Source organism: Balaenoptera acutorostrata, chromosome 6 (assembly GCF_949987535.1).
Source record: "Balaenoptera acutorostrata chromosome 6, mBalAcu1.1, whole genome shotgun sequence".
NCBI classification, from domain to species: domain Eukaryota; kingdom Metazoa; phylum Chordata; class Mammalia; order Artiodactyla; family Balaenopteridae; genus Balaenoptera; species Balaenoptera acutorostrata.
Genome location: NC_080069.1, coordinates 69,361,734 through 69,381,022, shown reverse-complemented (window position 1 = coordinate 69,381,022; position 19,289 = coordinate 69,361,734). Strand labels below are relative to the sequence as shown.

The 19,289-nt window shown below is 36.5% G+C and overlaps 1 protein-coding gene across 1 annotated transcript; it reads right to left on the bottom strand.

The window, feature by feature from the left end:
- Positions 1-3,277: 3,277 nt before the first annotated feature.
- INSL6 (insulin like 6) lies at positions 3,278-17,669 on the bottom strand. Its single transcript, XM_007182203.2, has 2 exons — positions 17,396-17,669; positions 3,278-3,621 (listed from the first exon to the last, which is right to left on the bottom strand). The coding sequence occupies exons 1-2, from the start codon at positions 17,667-17,669 to the stop codon at positions 3,278-3,280; spliced, it is 618 nt and encodes a 205-aa protein (XP_007182265.1).
- Between the last annotated feature and the right edge of the window lie 1,620 nt (positions 17,670-19,289).

Genomic DNA, 19,289 nt, shown 5'->3' with positions numbered 1-19,289 from the left:
CACAACTACTGAAGCCCGTGCACCTAGAGCCCGTGCTCTGCAACAAGAGAAGCCACTGCAATGAGAAGCCCACGCACCACAACAAAGAGTAGCCCCAGCTTTCTGCAACTAGAGAAAAACCCACACGCAGCAACGAAGACCCAACACAGCCAAAAATAAATAAAATAAAATTAAAAAAAAGAATTTATAAAGACCTCTTACAATTCATTAATAAAAAAACAGGCAAAAGAGTTGTACAAAAAATTCATAAAAGAAGTTATATGAATGATTTGTAAGTATATTAAAAGAAGCTCAACATCATTAGTCATCAGGAAAATGCAAATTAAAACCACAGTGAGATAGCACAACGCTCACACTAGAATAGCTAAAATTTAAAAGTCTGATAATACTAAGTGTTGGTGATATGGAGCAACTGTAGCTCACTTTGGAAAACAATTTGACACATACTTACCCGAGAGAAATAAAATCATATGTCCACACTAAAACTTGTACATGAACATTCATAGCAGCTTTATTCCAAATACAATGAAATGCTATGAAAAAATTAAAAGGAACAAATTACTGGTTCATGCAACAGCACTGATGTATCTCAAAAACCTTATGCTAAGTGAAAATTAGGCAGACATTAGATTATGTACTGTATGACTCCATTTATATTTAATTCTACAACAGGAAAGACATCTATAGTGAGAGTGGTTACCTGGGCCAGGATTGACTGCAAACAGGCAAGCCACTACTACTCATTTGGAGTTTTCATTGAAGATAAAACCCATTTGCTACCATCCTTGCCCTGAACCAATTCAAATCCACTGTCAGGGGTTTTACTTTTCAAGTCCACCCAAGAAAGCAGAAACCACATCAGGTATTTTAACAGAAAATTTAATATATTCAAAAGTTAGACTCATATTAGAGGACTTAAAAGGAAAAAGTCAAACACTAAGGTAACACAAAGATAAAAAAATTTAGGAAGCAGTTACCATGCCTAAACAAAGGAAATAAATTTAGGTTATCACAACCTAAAAGCTTGGCAAACAGGCACTCATGGAGCTCTGAGGAGAACGTTTTGCCAAGCTGGTGCTTGTGCCAGGAGCTTGGTGTAAGGTACCCACAGAGATGGGACTCAGACCTTTGAGAAAGGGTCACCAGTCAGCTGGTGTTGGTATCTCTGAGGGAAGGTGATAAAGCTGTTACGGAAGTTAAGGATAAAACAAAACACACTGCCACTACCAGTGTGCAGAAATGCGCTGGGTAATGCCGAAAGACTAGCACCCCACTGGGAGAACCTAACAGGAAGCCAGCTAGTAAAGGAAAAGCATGGTTTACAGAATCCAAGTCCCAGCATCACAAAGCAGAGTTAAGAATAGAAAATTTGGGGCTGAGAGTCAACACATTATTAACCAACACAGATGCCAAACAAAACAAAGTAGAGGCCAAATAAATGACCTCCAAACAAGAACATATGGATAATTTCTGCTCATGATCTTATTGACATCAGGAGTACTGAACAAGATGCTAGAATTAAAATCTTCATCCAGCTCTACCACTAACTAGCAAGTAACTTAACATGAAGGAGCCTCAACAAGCTGCATAATATCAAGGTACCCCAGCTTTCAATCATTTTTTTTCTACTTCAGGATTGCTCTAAGGAGTCCATAAGGAATATATGAGTGTTCTATCCAAATGCACAAAATCACTGTTAGCACAATTATAAATATTAAAAGACAGGCACAAAGTCAAGAAGCAAATTAAATACACCCTAACATAAAAATTATTGAAGTGTGTAGGGAAGTATACAGCTATGCAGATAACAAATTTTCTAATTTAGACTTCTGATGTCTATATATTAGTAAGCTAATAAACTGCATTTTTATTCTTAAACAACAAGTACAGACCTATACTTCTTCAAACTGGTTCAAGTGAATAGGCAACTCTCAATGCAACATTGTCATCACACACCTAGCAGACTTACTCCACCACTCAGCCATGATATAATCTGTCATTTTGTATCAAAACGGGTGGTTCCCTATATTTAAAAAGATAACTGAATGTAGCCTGTACCTTGGAACTGGTAAAAAAAATTCAAACATATTAATGCATTGTAAGTGTATATAATATAGATATAGATATGTGGAAAAGAACCTTTGTCCTAAGAAATAACAGAGCCAAATAGGAATTTTAAAATTTAATTGAAAAGAACATTACAGTACATATTTGGGAAAGAAACTAGAAAAAGATTTCAAATGATACTTACCCCCTAATTAATGGCAGAAAGTAGGAATTCCACTTTTGATTCTATGTATAAACTTTGCTCTAATTTGTAGCATTAAAAAATTTTCACATGTGGACATAAAGTGGAAAAACACACCAAAAACTTGTGTTATAATGTCTATATTGAGATACGAAAGCACATAAATAGCAGAATTTCTACAATATTCATATAGTGACTCTATTACCAGTGGTTCTCAACCTTTAACCTACTTCAGAATGACCCAGAAGGCCTATAAAAACACAGACTACTGAGCCCCATACCCAGAGTTTCTGATTCAGTAGATCTGAGGGAGGACCTTAGAACTATATTTCTAACAAGTTCCCAGGTGATGCTGACACTGCTAACCTGGTCAGCCCTCTATTCTGACCAAGCCAGAATAAAATTTCACATTATATCAGTACCTTCAAAGCAAAGACAGAGGATCTTGGAGAGAGATTACAACCTAAAGAAAATCACTGAACTCTAAGTCCTCAATAGAAACTGAAAAAACTTCTGACTGACCAGTTACTATTATAAAGCACAAAGAATTAAAAATGTACCTACTATTACAGTATAAGAGCTCCTACTAGGAGTAGTAGTTGGTTAGTTAGTTTTAAATTGGTAGGACAGATGTATTAGCATACTGGAGTGAGCGTAATAGTCATGGGTACCAGTCTGTATATCATACACATGGAATGCAGAACATTCCATAATCCATTTAAATGTAGCTTAAGAGAGTTTCAATCAAGAATAAACAGGTTAATTCTTAGATGTCTACAATGATCATGCCATGTCCAGTAACATCTTCTTCAAATATAAAAATATATGAAAAATAGAGCACCAAAGAAAATACTAAGATTCCTATTACCACCATAAAATATTGTCAAGTGCTTGCAAGTACATTTAGATGTTGTTCACAGTAGAGAACTTACAAGGACAATCACCAAAAAAATAAAATAAAATAAAAGTAAAATATATTAAGCTTTTTATTAAGTTAGTATAATTCCTATGATGGTTGGTATATCTCAGTCACAACTGCTGATGCTTTTTTAAGTTTTTATAATCAATATATGGAAGGCATGCAATAATAAGTTCTTCTTTTGTACATCCCTTCAGACAACATTTTTCTGAGTATCCTCTGCGTTTTCTTTGGGGATGATTCCCCCAAAACAGATTGCTTAAGGTTTTAATTTTGTTTGTATTTTTCTTCTGAAATTCTACAATCTCATGAATATATGGACTGATATCTTGTGATGAGGAAAATATCTCTTGTCTTGTCTTAAAAGGCAAGTTAGGCTTTTTGTACTGATGCTCAGGCAGTGACTGCATCTTCAAATTGTTTATTGCTTCTTCCTGAGAGGCAGAAGTAGAGACTGTTGAGAGACAAGAAAAAAATCCTACTTTATTAAAATCTTCCTTTAGCTGAAAATTTAATCATAATGCTGTAATACTAGAGTCAGCTAATTTTGAAAACACAAGTAATCACATTTTAACTAGTAAAATGGTTATTTGAAAGCAATGTATATTTTTAACTAAAATAGTTGTAGGTATTGTTTTCCTATAAAAAAGGCCTAGAAACGTTTGCACATTTTTATGCAAAAAATATTTTTGAGATATAACTCATATGCCATAAAATTCAGCATTTTAAAGTACACAATTAATATATATTCACAAGGTTGTGCAAACATCACCACTACCTAATTCCAGAACATTTCTGTCACCCACAAAAAAACCCCCACCCATTAGCAGTCACTCCCATTTCCCTCTTCCTCCAGCCCCTGGCACCTGCTAATCTACTTTCTATTCTATGGATCTGCCTAAATCATACCATATGTGGCCACCTGTGTCTGGTTTCTTTCACTGAGCATAATATTTTCAAGGTTCAACCATGTTGTAGCATCTCTAGCAATACTTTATTCTTTTTATGGCTGAATAATTTTCCACTGTATGGATATATCACATTTTGTTTACCTGTTTATCAGTTGATGAACATTTGGGTTGTTTCTACTTTTTGACTATTATGAATAGCACTGCTCTGAACACCCACATACAAGTTTTTGTGTGAACACATTTTCAATTTTCTTGGACATATACCTAGGAGTAGAACTGCTGGATCATATGGTAAATTTGTTTAACTTTTTTAGGAACCGCCACACTATTTTCCACAGTGGTTGTACCATTTTACAATCCCACCACTAGGCTTCCAACTGCTACACATCTTCACCAACATTTGATATTTTCCATTTTTTGATGAGAGCCATCCTAATGGATGTGAAGTGGTGTCCCATTGTGGTTTTGATTTGCAATGACCCTGCAACTAATGATGTTGAGCATTTTTCATGTGCTTATCATATATCCTCCTTGTAGAAATGTCTATTCAAATCCTTTACCAATTTCTAATTGAGTTATTTGTCTTTTATGCACATTTTTAACTAAGTGGTTAGTAGAAGCCATTTTGGTTTTTGTTGAAATATAAAGAAATGGAGAAGTGATATGCTCAATGCACTGATTATTTCTATTATACTGCTCTTACTCAATATTACTGATAATATATTAAAATAACACCAGAAGGTAATTAATTGGCAGCTTGTTGGATTTCCATCATTGCCCTTGCCCATCTACAGTCCCTTTTGGGGGATATATTTGCCTCTAGCCACTGCTGTAGAGTCACCCTTAGGCAGTCATAGGGTGATTCCACCTTATATCCACAGATGAATAGTCAGGAGGTTGGCACCTGACCCCAAACAAACCAATCTACTACAGTGGCCAGCAATCCATGCCATGCAAAAAATAAGTTGGCTCAATCAGATTTCCTCTCTTTAAAATTAGAATTAAGAAGTAATGAGAACAAGATGAGTTAGAACCAAAACTGAAAGGATACTATGAAGCTTATCATGACAAGCTAAAGTTATAAAGGAACATAGATATTAGAGGAGAAAAGATTCAGAGAGCGAAAGAGAGAAGGTGATTTTTAGCACTGACTGGATTCCTTAGGCTTTCCAGGGCCTTTCCAGATCCATTTACAGATCTTGGGTTTTTTTTGTTTGTGTTTTTTTTAAATATTAATACACTAAAGGCTCTGGGAAGTCTTTTTTTTTTTTTTTAAGTATTTGTTTATTTATTTATTTATGGCTGTGTTGGGTCTTCGTTTCTGTGCGAGGGCTTTCTCCAGTTGTGGCAAGCTGGGGCCACTCCTCATCACAGTGCGTGGGCCTCTCACTATCACAGCCTCTCTTGCTGTGGAGCACAGGCTCCAGATGTGCAGGCTCAGTAATTGTGGCTCACGGGCCCAGCTGCTCCGCGGCATGTGGGATCTTCCCAGACCAGGGCTCGAACCCATGTCCCCTGCATTGGCAGGCAGACTCTCAACCACTGCGCCACCAGGGAAGCCCCAGATCTTGTTTTTATAATAACTATCCTCTGCTTTTTTCTTGAGGGTATTTAGAAGAAACTCTGTCTCTTGCAGTGACAGTCCTATTAGAATACTCTGTAATAACTTTGTATTTAATAAATGCCTAAGACGAAATGTGGAATAGTAAAACTTTAGGACAGATATTAATCTATTCTAAAGTAGCAAATAAATAATGTCATCTAAGACAGATAAATATGTGATCAATTAAAGTGTGTCACAATGAACAGAGTACACTGAAGGGAAAAGTGAATTAGGTTGTCTAGGCAGGTTGAAGAAAGACCTTCCTGGATGTGATGTGCCATGTTCTGTCACTTAAAGGGAAAAAAAAGGCAGACAGTAAGAAGGAAACTTGTTCATGAATGAAGGCAACTAGAGACTAGTTAATGAAAAGTACATGTCAAATTGGAGAGGGAACTTAAAGCGAAACAAGCTGTACTCATCAGGAAACAAGAAAGGTTAAAAATGAGTATTCAAATCAATGAATTTGAGAAAGAGCAACAGAGATAACCCAAATAAGTAAGAAGGAAAGAAATCAATGAAATATAGAAACAAAATAATATAAAGGTTTAGAAAACCAGAAGTTGGTTCTTTTAAAGGATTAATAAAATAGAACTTTAGCCAGACTAATCAAGAAAAAAAAGATGAAAATGAACAAAATACACTAGGAAAAAAAGGACTACAATACAGATACAACTGCGGTTCATACAAATCAACATCAAAAAACAAAACAACCCAATCAAAAAATGTACAGAAGAACTGAACAGACATTTTTCCAGAGAGGAAATGCAGATGGCCAACAGGCACGTGAAAAGATGCTCAACATCGCCAATCATCAAGGAAATTAGTCAAATCAAAACCACAATGAAATATCACCTCATACCTACCAGAATGGCTATCATCAAAACTAACACAAATAACCAATGTTGGCAAGGATGAGGGGAAAAGGGAACCCTCGTACTGTTGGTGAGGATGTAAACTGGTGTAGCCACTCTAGAAAACAGCCTGGAGGTTTCTCAAAAAACTAAAATTAGAACTACCATATGACCCAGCAATTTCACTTCTGGGTATATATCCAGAAGAAACAATACACTAATTCGAAAAGATACAGGCACCCCAATGTTCGCAGCAGCATTATTTACAATTGCCAAGATATGGAAGCAACCTAAGTGTCCATCAACATATAAATGGATAAAAAAAATGTGAGATATATATATATATATATATATACACACACACACACATATATGTATATATGTATATACATACATACATATATATATATGTATGTATGTATATATAATGGAATATTACTCGGCCATGAAAAAGAATGAGATTTTGCCATCTGCAGCAACATGGATAGACTTGGAGGGTATTATGCTAAATGAAGTAAGTCAGACAGAGAAAGACAAATACTGTATGATATCACTATATGTGGAATCTAAAAAATACAGCAAATAGTGAATATAACAAAAAAGAAGCAGTCTCACAGATATAGAGAAGAAATGAGTGGTTACCAGTGAGGAGAGGGAAGGGAGGAGAGGTAAGATAGGGGTGGGGGATTATGAGGTAAAACAATTATGTATAAAATAAGCTACAAGGATATATTGTACAATACCAGTAATATAGCCAATATTTTATAATAGCCAATATTTTATAATAACTATAAATGGAGTATAAAAGTTATACACCTGTAACATATAATATTGTACACCAACTATACTTCAATTAAAAAAATTTTTTTAAACCATAAGCCCATTTCACTTACAAATGTTTGTTTGAAAGTCCCAAATAAGGTATTAGTTAACTGAATCCATGAACGTATTTTACAAATATATTAAGAAAGTGTTTATCCCAGAAATGCAAGATCACAAAATCTATCAATGCAATTTACTATATTAATAGACTCCCATCCTCACTCTCAGCTGGTTTTGCTTTCTACTTTATGAGAAAATTGAAGCAATCAGAAGAGAACTTGTATTTGCTCCCTTCACCGTTTTTTTACTCTTAACATCTGTACCCATAATTCTGCCTTCTTAAGTATTTCCATAGATAAATTATCCACTCTAAAACCAATTCCTCCACTTATGGACTAGATCTATTTCCTCCTGCCCACTCTGGGATATCACTCCAGCAGTGCTTCTCTTTATCTTTCTTTCATCATTATTTTTTCACTTCTAGTGAACCACTCCTATCAGCAAACAAATGTGCTATTTCTCCCACTTAAAAAAAAAAAAACAAGAAACACTTCTCTTGGCCCTGCTTACCATCCAATTTCTTTTCTCTCCTCTGTAGCAAAACTCCTTCTGTATTTATTAATTCATTTCTCTTCTCTTATTCTGTCTGAAACACATTCTATACAGGCTTTTATTCCATCACTCCACCAAAACTTCTCTTATCAAGCTCACAAACGACCTCTATATTGCTAAATTCAACAGCCAACTCTCATCTTATTTAACTAATAAAACAACACTCCTTCTTGATATGCTTTCTTCACTTGGTTTTCAGGATACCACATTCTCTCTCCTTCCCACCTAACTATTTGCACCTTTCTACCTCCTTTGCAAGTACTTCCTCTTCAGTTTTTTTAATGTTGATGTCTCCCAGAGCTCAGTCCTTGGTACTCTTTTCAATCTATACTTACTTTCTTCATGATCTCATCCAGTCTTATGGCTTAAAAAATTATCTATATACCTATGGCTCCTTAATTTCTTTCTTCAAGCAAATTTTTTCTTCCAAACTCCAGATTCATATATCCTACTTGCTACTCAACATCTCCACTCTGATGTCTCAAACTCAACATGTTTAAAACTCCACCTGAACTTTTCAAACTCAAAATGTCCAAAGCTGAACTACTAATACTGTTTTCCAAACCTGTTCCACTTGAGGCCTTTCCTATTTCAGTTGATAGTAACCCTATCCTTCCAGATGTTCAAAGCAAAAACTCTGAAATCACATATTTTTTTTTTTAAATAGTACTTTTTCTTTTTCTTTTTTATAGCTACTTTATTTATTTATTTATTTATTTTTTGGCTGTGTTGGGTCTTCGGTTCGTGCGAGGGCTTTCTCTGGTTACGGCAAGTGGGGGCCACTCCTCATCGCGGTGCGGGGACCGCTCTTCATCGCGGTGCGCGGGCCTTTCACTATCGCGGCCCCTCCCGTTGCGGGGCACAGGCTCCAGACGCGCAGGCTCAGTAGCTGTGGCTCACGGGCCCAGCTGCTCCGTGGCATGTGGGATCTTCCCAGACCAGGGCTCGAACCCGTGTCCCCTGCATTAGCAGGCAGATTCTCAACCACTGCGCCACCAGGGAAGCCCATGAAATCACATATTTTTTTAACATATTGGAGTAATTCCTGATTTTTCTTTTTTCTCATATCTCACATCATATCTGCCCAAATATATCTAGATTATAACAGTTTTCACTGTTTCCACTCACTGCTACCATCCTTATCCAGATGCTATCCTCTCTAATACCTTCTTAACAGGTCTCTCTGTTTCTACTCTTGCCTCCCTACAGTCTATCCTCAACACAGTGGTCAAAGTGATCCCTTTAAAATGTCAATTATGTCACTCCTCTGCTCAAAAACCTGTAACGACTCCTTGCAAATGCTGTAAGAAAAAAAAAAAAAAGAAGAGTGGTATAAAGTTTAGAAAGTGAAACTATTAAGATAGTTCCACATAATTAATGGATTAAAATCAACCTATAAAACTCAACTGTATTTCTCTGACCAATGATCACTAACTAGAAATATAATTAACAAGTATTTACAATAGCAACAAAATTAAAGTATTAAGCATCAACTTAACCAACAATACAGAAAGTCTCTATAGAGAAAACTTTAAAATTCTAATGACAGAATACAAAGATATTCCATGTTTTTGGTTGGGATGACTTTTTGTTAAAGAGATATCAATTCTCTTCAAATTATTCTCTGTAATTCCATGCATCCCACTTAAATTCCAGATGGATTTTTATAAAATAAATTCAATAAGCTTACTCTTAAATATATATGTAAGGATAAAGGCAGAGGATTAGTTCAGTCAATCTTAAGGGAAAAAAATAAACATTGGAGACTGGCTGTCCAAGATAAATGACATCCTACAGAGTCATAGTACTAAAACAGTGTAGTAATAATACAAAGTCAAACAAAAAGACCAACTGAATAAAATAAGAATCTCAGACAAACTTAATAAACAATAAAAGTAGCTCTACAATCAATGGGAAAAAACCAATTGTTCAGTAGATAGTATTCAGAAAATTATTTCCTCATGTAGAGAAAAGTAAGACACTGAGAAAACTAAGATAGTATCCCTAGCCAGAACAGAACCAAAAATGGGCCCCAGAATTAAGGACCTAATGAGAACAGTAAAACTATAAAGTTAACAGAAGAACAGAAAAGGAACCTCTAACACTTTTGAAAGTTTTGTTCATACTTTTGAAAGTATGAACAATAAGGCAAAACACTTATCATCTAATTGTATAAAAATTAAGACTTTCTGTCAAACACCAGTAGACAGATGACAGAATAGGAGAACATATCTGTAATATCTAAAACCTACAGCTGATTACTATTGTATCTAGATTTTGAATAACTCTTACAAATCAACTGGAAGATGACAATTCCAACAAAAAGTGAGCAAAATGTATAAACAGGAAATTTTCAGAAAAAAGGAACCCAAGAGGCTAATATGTATATGAAGAGGTGCTCAAATTCAGAGCAAATTAAGACAAAAATGAGACACTATTTCACGCCTGTGGCACTGGCAAAAGTTAAAAATTGTATAATGTTAATTCTTGACACGGATACAAGAACACAGGAATCCTCATGTACTAGTGGTGCAACTATAAATTGGTGTAGCCATTCTGCAAAGCAATCTGAATGCACCTCAAGTAAATTAAGCATACATATATTTTATGATACATCAATTCTACCCCTAGGTATATATCCCAGAGAAATGTCCACACAGGTCCATAAGGGGGCATATACAATGATGCTCACTGCAGTGTTATTTTTAGTGGCAGGGAGTTGAAGGCTATATAGGTTAGATGTTCATCACTAGGAGAAAGAATAAGTAAAATGTGAGGAATGCATATGAATATTATGCAGCAGTTTGAAGCAATGACTAAAAGTTCACATAGCAATAATAAGATACAGATCTCAAATACCATTTAGATATATTTTTAAAATACATGTACAGGAAATAATGCACAATTTGCAATAAAATGTATACAAACAAAAATACATAATAAAACATTGGAATGGCTGCCTATGGGAGGAGGAGAATGGGCATGAAGAAAGGAGATATGTGGAGACTAATCATCTTCTAACATACCATATAATTTATTTATGTTTATTGTCTATCTTCACTATTCTGTAAGCTTCATGAAGGCAAGAACCTTCACTGCCTCCTGAGTGAAACTGTTCACTCTTATATCCCAGGCAGCATGAATAATACCTAATATACAACAGGCACACAAATTTTGTTGAATTAATATATAAATAGAGAGGTTCTGCATAGCCAGTTGTGATAATGATATCTAAAGAAACAAGCAAATGAACAAAAAAACAAGAATAGATGAATGAAGACCAAGAATGGGGGAATACAGCCTATCTAACTGGAATAGGGGTTATGGATTATGAAAAACTGGTGATGAAACTTTGATGATTTCACCTGGCACTAAGAGTTAGGCAGCACCATACTCAGCCAGAATTTAGAAATATGACGTTAGCTTCATGGTACCACACTATGAGGTAGGCATGAGACATGGCCCACACATTCAGGATCCACTAACAAGAAGCACACATCTCAAATTCAAGTTATGCATGCGTAGTCCTGAAAAAAAGCATTTTTGAATATCAGTGTATCAAACTATCTTTTCCTGTGTCAGACTCAAATAGATCATCAGAAGATTAAAATTGTTGATAATTGACTTGATCTAATATAGAAATATATTCTGCTGATATAAGCTAAATAAAAATTAATCAACTTTACAGCAACATTCACATGTAAAAGAAATTGCATACTTATATGTTCTACATTGGAATTCTATATTGGAAACACATACCTCCCTACAACTTCTAAATTAGTCACTGGAAATTAATGGGACAGACTACATGTCGTCTTTCCTTATAAATTAAGAATTCTTTAAATTTTAATACCCATTCATATTGATAACCTAAATCCATTTTTCATTCTTCCATATATTTTAAAACAACCATGGTTTTATTGCCACATGATATTTCCACTTCAGCAAACTGTCCTTTATATAGTTCCCATAGTAACATGTTTAATGAGTATGAGAACTCTGAAATATTATCAGATGTATTTTCATTTCCTACGAATCCTGTTTCATTGCAGATCCCTCCTCATTGAATTAATGACATGTTCTCCTTCAGGGGATTGTGAATAATACCTGAGACAAAGGAGTCATTAATCAGCTCTGAGTTTTAAAGTTGACTTTTTATTAATGAGGAAAGAGTCTCCTCCAGAGTAGGCTTTGTCGAGAAAAAGGATTCTAAACTCTTTTTCAATAACAAATTCAAGCTTGGATGACTGAAGGTAAAATTTTGAGTAGGGTATAGGTAATGAGAGCACAGTATTTGATGTGAGAGAAATGCCCACTGAACATGAAGTAGAAAGGGTAGGCCCACCTTGCATTTCTGGGAGAAAAGAATAATGAAGAAATAGAGAAGTGAACTAGTCCCTTGTTACTCAAAGAGCGCTGTCCAACTAACGGAATAAGCATCACCTGGGAGCTTATAAAAATGTAGACTCTCAGGCCCCACCCCAGACCAACTGAATCAGAATCCATATATTAACAGTATTCCCCAGGTGATTCATATACACATTAAAGTGTGAATATCAACTGAACTAAGGTACAATTTAGAGACTGGTGAGAAACAATTCCTTCTTTGTAAGAGCAGGATAAAGTGAGTTTATATGTAGACGGTTTTGATGGTGGAAAATGATCACGATTCAGTCTGATGCTTTCTATTGTTTCTGTCTTTAAAAGTTTTCATTCCCCTTGTATGCAGATGGCATGATACTCTATATAGAAAACCCTAAAGACTCCACACAAAAACTACTTGAACTGCTAAACAAATTTAGCAAGGTAGTAGGATACAATATTAACATACAGAAATCTGTTGCATTTCTTTACACTAACAATGAGATACCAGAAACAGATAGTAAAAAAAAAAAAAAAAAAAAAAAAAATCCCTTTTAAAATCACATCAAAAAAAAAAATACCTAAGAATAAACCTGACCAAGGAGTGAAAGACTTATACCCTGAGAACTATAAAATATTGATAAAGGAAACTGAAGATGATTCAAAGAAATGGAAAGATATCCCATGCTCTTGGATTGGAAGAAATCTACAGATTTAATACGATCCCTGTCAAATGACCCAAGACATTTTTCACAGAACTAGAACAAATAATCCTAAAATTAATATGGACCTACAAAAGACCCAGAATTGCCAAAGCAATCCTAAGGAAAAAGAACAAAGCTGGAGACACAACCCTCCCAGACTTTAGACAATACTACAAAGCTATAGTCATCAAAACAGTGTGATACTGGCACAAAAACAGACATATGGATCAACTGAACAGAATAGAGAGCCCAGAAATAAACCCACACACCTACAGTCAATTAATCTTCAACAAAGGAGACAAGAATATACAATGGAAAAAAGACAGTCTCTTCAGCAAGTGGTGCTGGGAAAGCTGGACAGCCCCACGTAAATCAATGAGGGTAGAACACTCCCTCACACCATACACAAAAATAAACTCAAAATGGCTTAAAGACTTAAATATAAGACATAACACCATATAACTCCTAGTAGAGAACATAGGCAAAACATTCTCTGACATAAATCATACCAATGTTTTCTTAGGTCAGTCTCCAAAGGCAATAGAAATAAAAGCAAAAATGAGCAAAGGGAACCTAATCAAACTTATAAGCTTTTGCACAGCAAAGGAAACCATAAACGAAATGAAAAGACAACCTACAGAATGGGAGAAGATATTTGCAAATGATGTGACCAACAAGGGCTTAATTTCCAAAATATACAAACAGCTCATATAGCTCAATATAAAACAAAACAAAACAAACAACCCAGTCAAAAACTGGGCAGAAGAACTAAATAGACACTTCTCCAAAGAAGACTGCAGATGGTCAATGGGCACATGAAAAGGTGCTCAACATTGCTAATTATTAGAGAAATGCAAATCAAAACTACAATGAGGTATTACCTCACACTGGTCAGAATGGCCATCATCAAAAAGTCTACAAATAATAAATGCTGGAGAGGGTGTGGAGAAAAGGGAACCCTCCTACACTGTTGGTGGGAATGTAAATTGGTACAGCCACTATGAAGAACAGTATAGAGGTTCCTTTAAAAATTATTGGGTTGGCCAAAATGTTCATTTGTATTTGTTTTTTTTTCCCGTAAGATGGCTCTGGTAGCGTTTAGTTGTCTTTAACTTCATTCGAAACAATTTTGTTAGTTTGTATTGTGACAGCTGTCATATCAGCATATATTAAAAAAAAAAAAACTTATCAGGGACTTCCCTGGCGATCCGGTGGTTAAGACTTCACCTTCCAATGCAGAGGTTTGGGTTCAATCCCTGGTCAGGGAGTTAAGATCCCACATGCCTCTCGGCCAAAAAACCAAAACATAAAACAGAAGCAATATTGTAACAAATTCAATAAAGACTTTAAAAATTGTCCACACCAAAAAAAATCTTAAAAAATACCACAACCTATCAAAATTGGTGAATTTTTGTGTAGCCATTTTAATATTGAAGATGGAAGAAAAACAGCAACATTTTTGGTATATTATGCTTCGTTAATATTTCAAGAAAGGTAAAAATGCAACTGAAATGCAAAAAAAAATTTGTGCAGTGTATGGAGAAGGTGCTGTGACTGATCAAATGTGTCAAAAGTGGTTTGCGAAGTTTTGTGCTGGAGGTTGCTCACTGGACGATGCTCCATAGTCAGGTAGACCAGTTGAAGTTGATAGCGATCAAATCAAGACATTAATTGAGAACAATCAACGTTATACCATGCAGGAGATAGCCAACATACTCAAAATATCCAAATCAAGCAATGAAAATCATTTGCACTAGGTTGGTTATATTAATCACTTTGATGTTTGGGTTCCACATAAGTTAAGCAAAAAACCTTCTTGACCATATTTCCACATGTGATTCTCTACTGAAATGTAATGAAAACATTCCGTTTTTAAAACAAATGTGACAGGCGATGAAAAGTGGACACTGTACAATAAAGTGGAATGGAAGAGATCGTGGGGCAAGTGAAATGAACCACCACCAACCACACCAAAGGCCGGTCTTCAGCCAAAGAAGGTGATGTTGTGTATATGGTGGGACTGGAAGGGAGTCCTCTACTATGACCTCCTTCCTGAAAACCAAGCGATTAATTCCAACAAGCACTGCTCCCAATTAGACCAACTGAAAGCAGCACTCAACGAAAAGCATCTGGAATTAGTCAACAGAAAACACATAATCTTCCATCAGGATAACGCAAGACCGCATGTTCCTTTGATGACCAGGCAAAAACTGTTACAGCTTGGCTGGGAAGTTCTGATTCATCTGCCCTATTCACCAGACACTGCACCTTCAGACTTCCATTTATTTTGGTCTTTACAAAATTCTCTTAATGGAAAAAACTTCAATTCCCTGGAAGATTGTAAAAGGCACCTGGAATAGTTCTTTGCTCAGAAAGATATAAAGTTTTGGGAAGATGGAATTATGAAGTTGCCTGGAAAATGCAGAGGGTAGTGGAACAAAATGGTGGATACATTGTTCAACAGTTACTGGTGAAAATGAAAAAAAGTGTCTTTTATTTTTACTTAAAAGCCAAAGGAACACACACAATGGAATATTACTCATCCATAAAAAAAGAATGAAATAATGCCATTTGCAGCAACTTGGATGAACCTAGAGATTATCATACTAAGTGAAATAAGTCAGACAGAGAAAGACAAATATCATATGATTATCACTTATATGTGGAATCTAAAAAAATGATACAAATGAACTTATTTACAAAACAGAAATAGACATAGAAAACAAACTTATGGTTACAAAAGGGGAAAGGGGGGAGGAACAAATTAGAAGTAAAGGACTAACAGATACACACTACTATATATAAAATAAATAAAATAAGGACTTTCTGTGTAGCACAGGGAACTATATTCAATATCTTGTAATAACCTATAATGGAAAAAAATCTGAAAAAGAACATATACAAATATACATATATAACTAATCTAATAACTAAACTAATATTATATATAAATATAACTGAGTCAATTTGCTGTACACCTGAAACTAACACAACATTGTAAATCAAATACACGTCAATAAAGACATTTTTATTCTCTTAGCAGCAATAATCTTATAAGTTTTATTCATTCACTCATTAAAGAAGAATAAGTGCTTATCAGAATATAGCCAATACTTTATAACTTTAAATGGAACATAATCTATAGAAATTTTGAATCACCATGTTATACACCTGAGACTAATATTGTAAACCAACTATACCTCAAAACAAAAAAAAGAATAAGTGCTTATAATGGGCTAAGCAATGTTTTAGTTTGTTTCAGTCATCTACATTAGGGTCTCTCTTTTGGCACGATAGTCTAACTCCTTTCCTTAATTTCAGAAATCTTGACTTTTGCAAAATTTGTCCAAATCGAATCAACTGAATTACTATAAAGGCAATAACTTCAATGACACTACACTCTATAGACCACAGTCTACAAATAAAGTGCATTTTCTTTTAAAATGGCAAACACACTGGGACTAAAATGTGTTAGTCACAAAATGTAAAAACAGAAGATAAGAATGGATCTGAAACAAAAATATTCTTCCTGAAGACTGCTTAAAAACATTAAGTATAAATTCAATACATATTAAGCACATACCCTGTGCTCAGCCCTCTGCTAGACATTTCAGATAAAAACATACATGAGCAATCCCTATAATATGGTATGGCATACAGGGCTGGCCTTAAGAGATTGAGACTTGCCAGTAGCACAAGCCTAGTGCTTAGAAAGACCCTGCATTTTGTTTAATGCTCTGTTGTCCCAGTCTTGAAATTCTCAATAATTTTATCTTTTGACTTGTATGTGAAGTCTGATGGGACAGAGGACCATGTGTTTGAGAAGAGGAGATACGCACAAGAAAGGTAAAAAGCTATATATTTTAGTACCTTTAACGGTTTTTCCTGCTTTTCGAACAAGGGGCCCTGCATTTTTATTTGCACTAGGCCGGGCCAATTATGTAGCAGGTCCTGATTACAGTTAAATATTATAGTTAAATATAAATAGTTAAATAGAATTATGTGTTAGATATTGCGGTAGAATGGAGACTGGAGTGAGTAGCTACGAAATGGTCAGTGATGAGTTCACAGGGAAAATGATACCTAAATCAGGCTTTGAAGGACAAAATGGAGTTTGCCAGGTGACAAGGGCACTGCAGAAAGGGAAAGCGAGGGAAACAGCAGCATTCGTATACAGATGTGTAGACTTACATGTGTACACTTCTTTCCTCCAAGTTACAAAAAAAACCAAACTTCATAGATGTTTTGTATATGTATTAGGCACAAATTCCATTTCCTGTATAAGTTCCATGCCTGGCAGAGCAAATTCGGGAATAAGAAATGTACACAGATGAAAAAACATGCCTTTGGTTTACATTTTTACCTGGGTTTGTCGCTCTCCTCCAGACCAGGAAAGTGGTTTGGGAGCTTTCCAACCAGTCAGGGATGAAGGTTTCAACCTTCTCCGAGGCCTGGGAAAGCAGCTGTGTGAAAAGCTTTTCCTCCTCAATGTGGCTCCAGTTAACACTGCCACAGAGTTTTACTATTTCTTGCAGTAGATGCCTGCCGCACAATTTCCTGGCTCGACTAATGTCGTTCAGCTCACGGGAGACCCGAACCAGCAGGAGCCCGACACACAAGCAGAGGACCCGCGGCATCCCTGGACCGCCAATACAGGCAGGTCCACCGAGGGCCCTAACTGCCTTCTGCCCCACGGCTGCGCGTGCGCACCTGGCGACCTTCTGATTTTCGCGTGCGGACCTCGCGAGAACTTCAAAACTAGGTGAGCGGCGCCGGCGCCTAAACTTCCCGCGTTGCACGGGGCTCTCAGGCCGTCCCAGGTGGCTGGCTGTTAATTCTTAAAATGACTGATTAGTTTTTCTTGCCATCCTCACTAGGGAGACTCATCAAATGAAATATGGGGCCGTAGTTAACGCATCCCTCTAGTGGAATGCGTTTCCCGCCTCTTTTGCCTGTTGGGACGTCGCTTCCTTCGAGGAACCTTTCATTTTCTTCATGGCGTTTATCTCGGTAGGTTTCCTCACATTTATTTGTGCGCCTGTTTGATAATTTCCTCCCCTAATCCCCGGGTTTCATGAAGGCAATGCCGGCGTCTGTTCTTGCTTCCCGTTGTACCTCAGGGCCTGACGCATAGTCGGCAATCAAATATGTCGAAACATGTGTGCACGTTTTAAAGTCAGATGCAAAGCTTTCTGAGGAAATTCCTACCAGTTCTACAGGGAGAAATGGGCCTTAGCCTCAATCTCCAGAACAAAGAGAGGACTTGGGATAATCTAGTTCTTTTGTTTATAGATTATAGAGGATTGTCCATTGCCAAATTATTAGTGTCAAGTTTAGTACTAGCCGGTTATTTTATCAGCAAAAGTGAGTTTATTCAGGAATAGCCAGAGGAATGCAATTCAGGACATGTGAACCATGACGGGCCGTATGCAAATCCAGAAAACGAGGAAGGGAACTTGCTTTTATAGAGAAAAGGGGGGGGGGAGGTGGGAGGGGTTGTGATAACCAAAGAGTCCACTGAGGAAGCTGGGAGTCCAAAGTATGGGGTCTTCTCCTTGGCTGGGCTGCTTAGTCTCCGATTGGCTGGGATATGTGGACCGGAGAGAAGCTTTTTTTCTTCCTGCTGGATTATAAGTAGAGGCGCCGTCCTCTTGGATATGTAGGCAACTGTCTCTTCCTGTGTGGGGCAATTGATGATGCATGGCAGGGCCTGAGAGTGCCCCCTTCAGGTCTATCTTGGCTGCAATTTTAGATGATGGTGTGACAGGGCCTTGTAGAGGATTTGTCTTCTAAGAATATCAGCATTTCGCTAAATTAAGAGGGAAGGGGCAGGGAAGTGCAGCATAATCGCTATAGGTTGCTTTGTCATTTTCAATGAAATTTTATTTTATTAGTGTGTCGTCGCTGAAGGGTGTCCTAGCAGCCACAAGGGGGCAGTCAGGGGCCGTCTCAGGAGTAGTCAACTTCAGGATGCCAAAGCCTCAGAGGCTCCCCCAATTGTCAACGCTATTCTCACCTCTTTCCTTTACAATGTTATTTTTTTCCCCCTTCTCCTTTCTGCCTTCTGCCTCTATGCCTTTTTCTCCATTTTCTGTTTGCCCAGCTTTGCCCTGCTTCCCAGGGGCATCCATGAGTGCTGTTACATTAACTGGCAGTCGGATTTTTTAAAAGATTGATGTAATTTGATTAGCACAATTTCATCACCTACTTTGAGAAACAATTCATGTCCAAAGTATAGTGGCCATGAGTCCTAGGCA

Bases quoted from the DNA above. Each gene is read 5' to 3' on its own strand.
- INSL6 (XM_007182203.2), bottom strand. From the start codon at position 17,669: ATGCCGCGGGTCCTCTGCTTGTGTGTCGGGCTCCTGCTGGTTCGGGTC. The intron at 3,622-17,395 runs GTAAAAATGTAA...GTCTCTCAACAG, and splicing joins GAGGAGAGCGACAAACCCAG to TCTCTACTTCTGCCTCTCAG.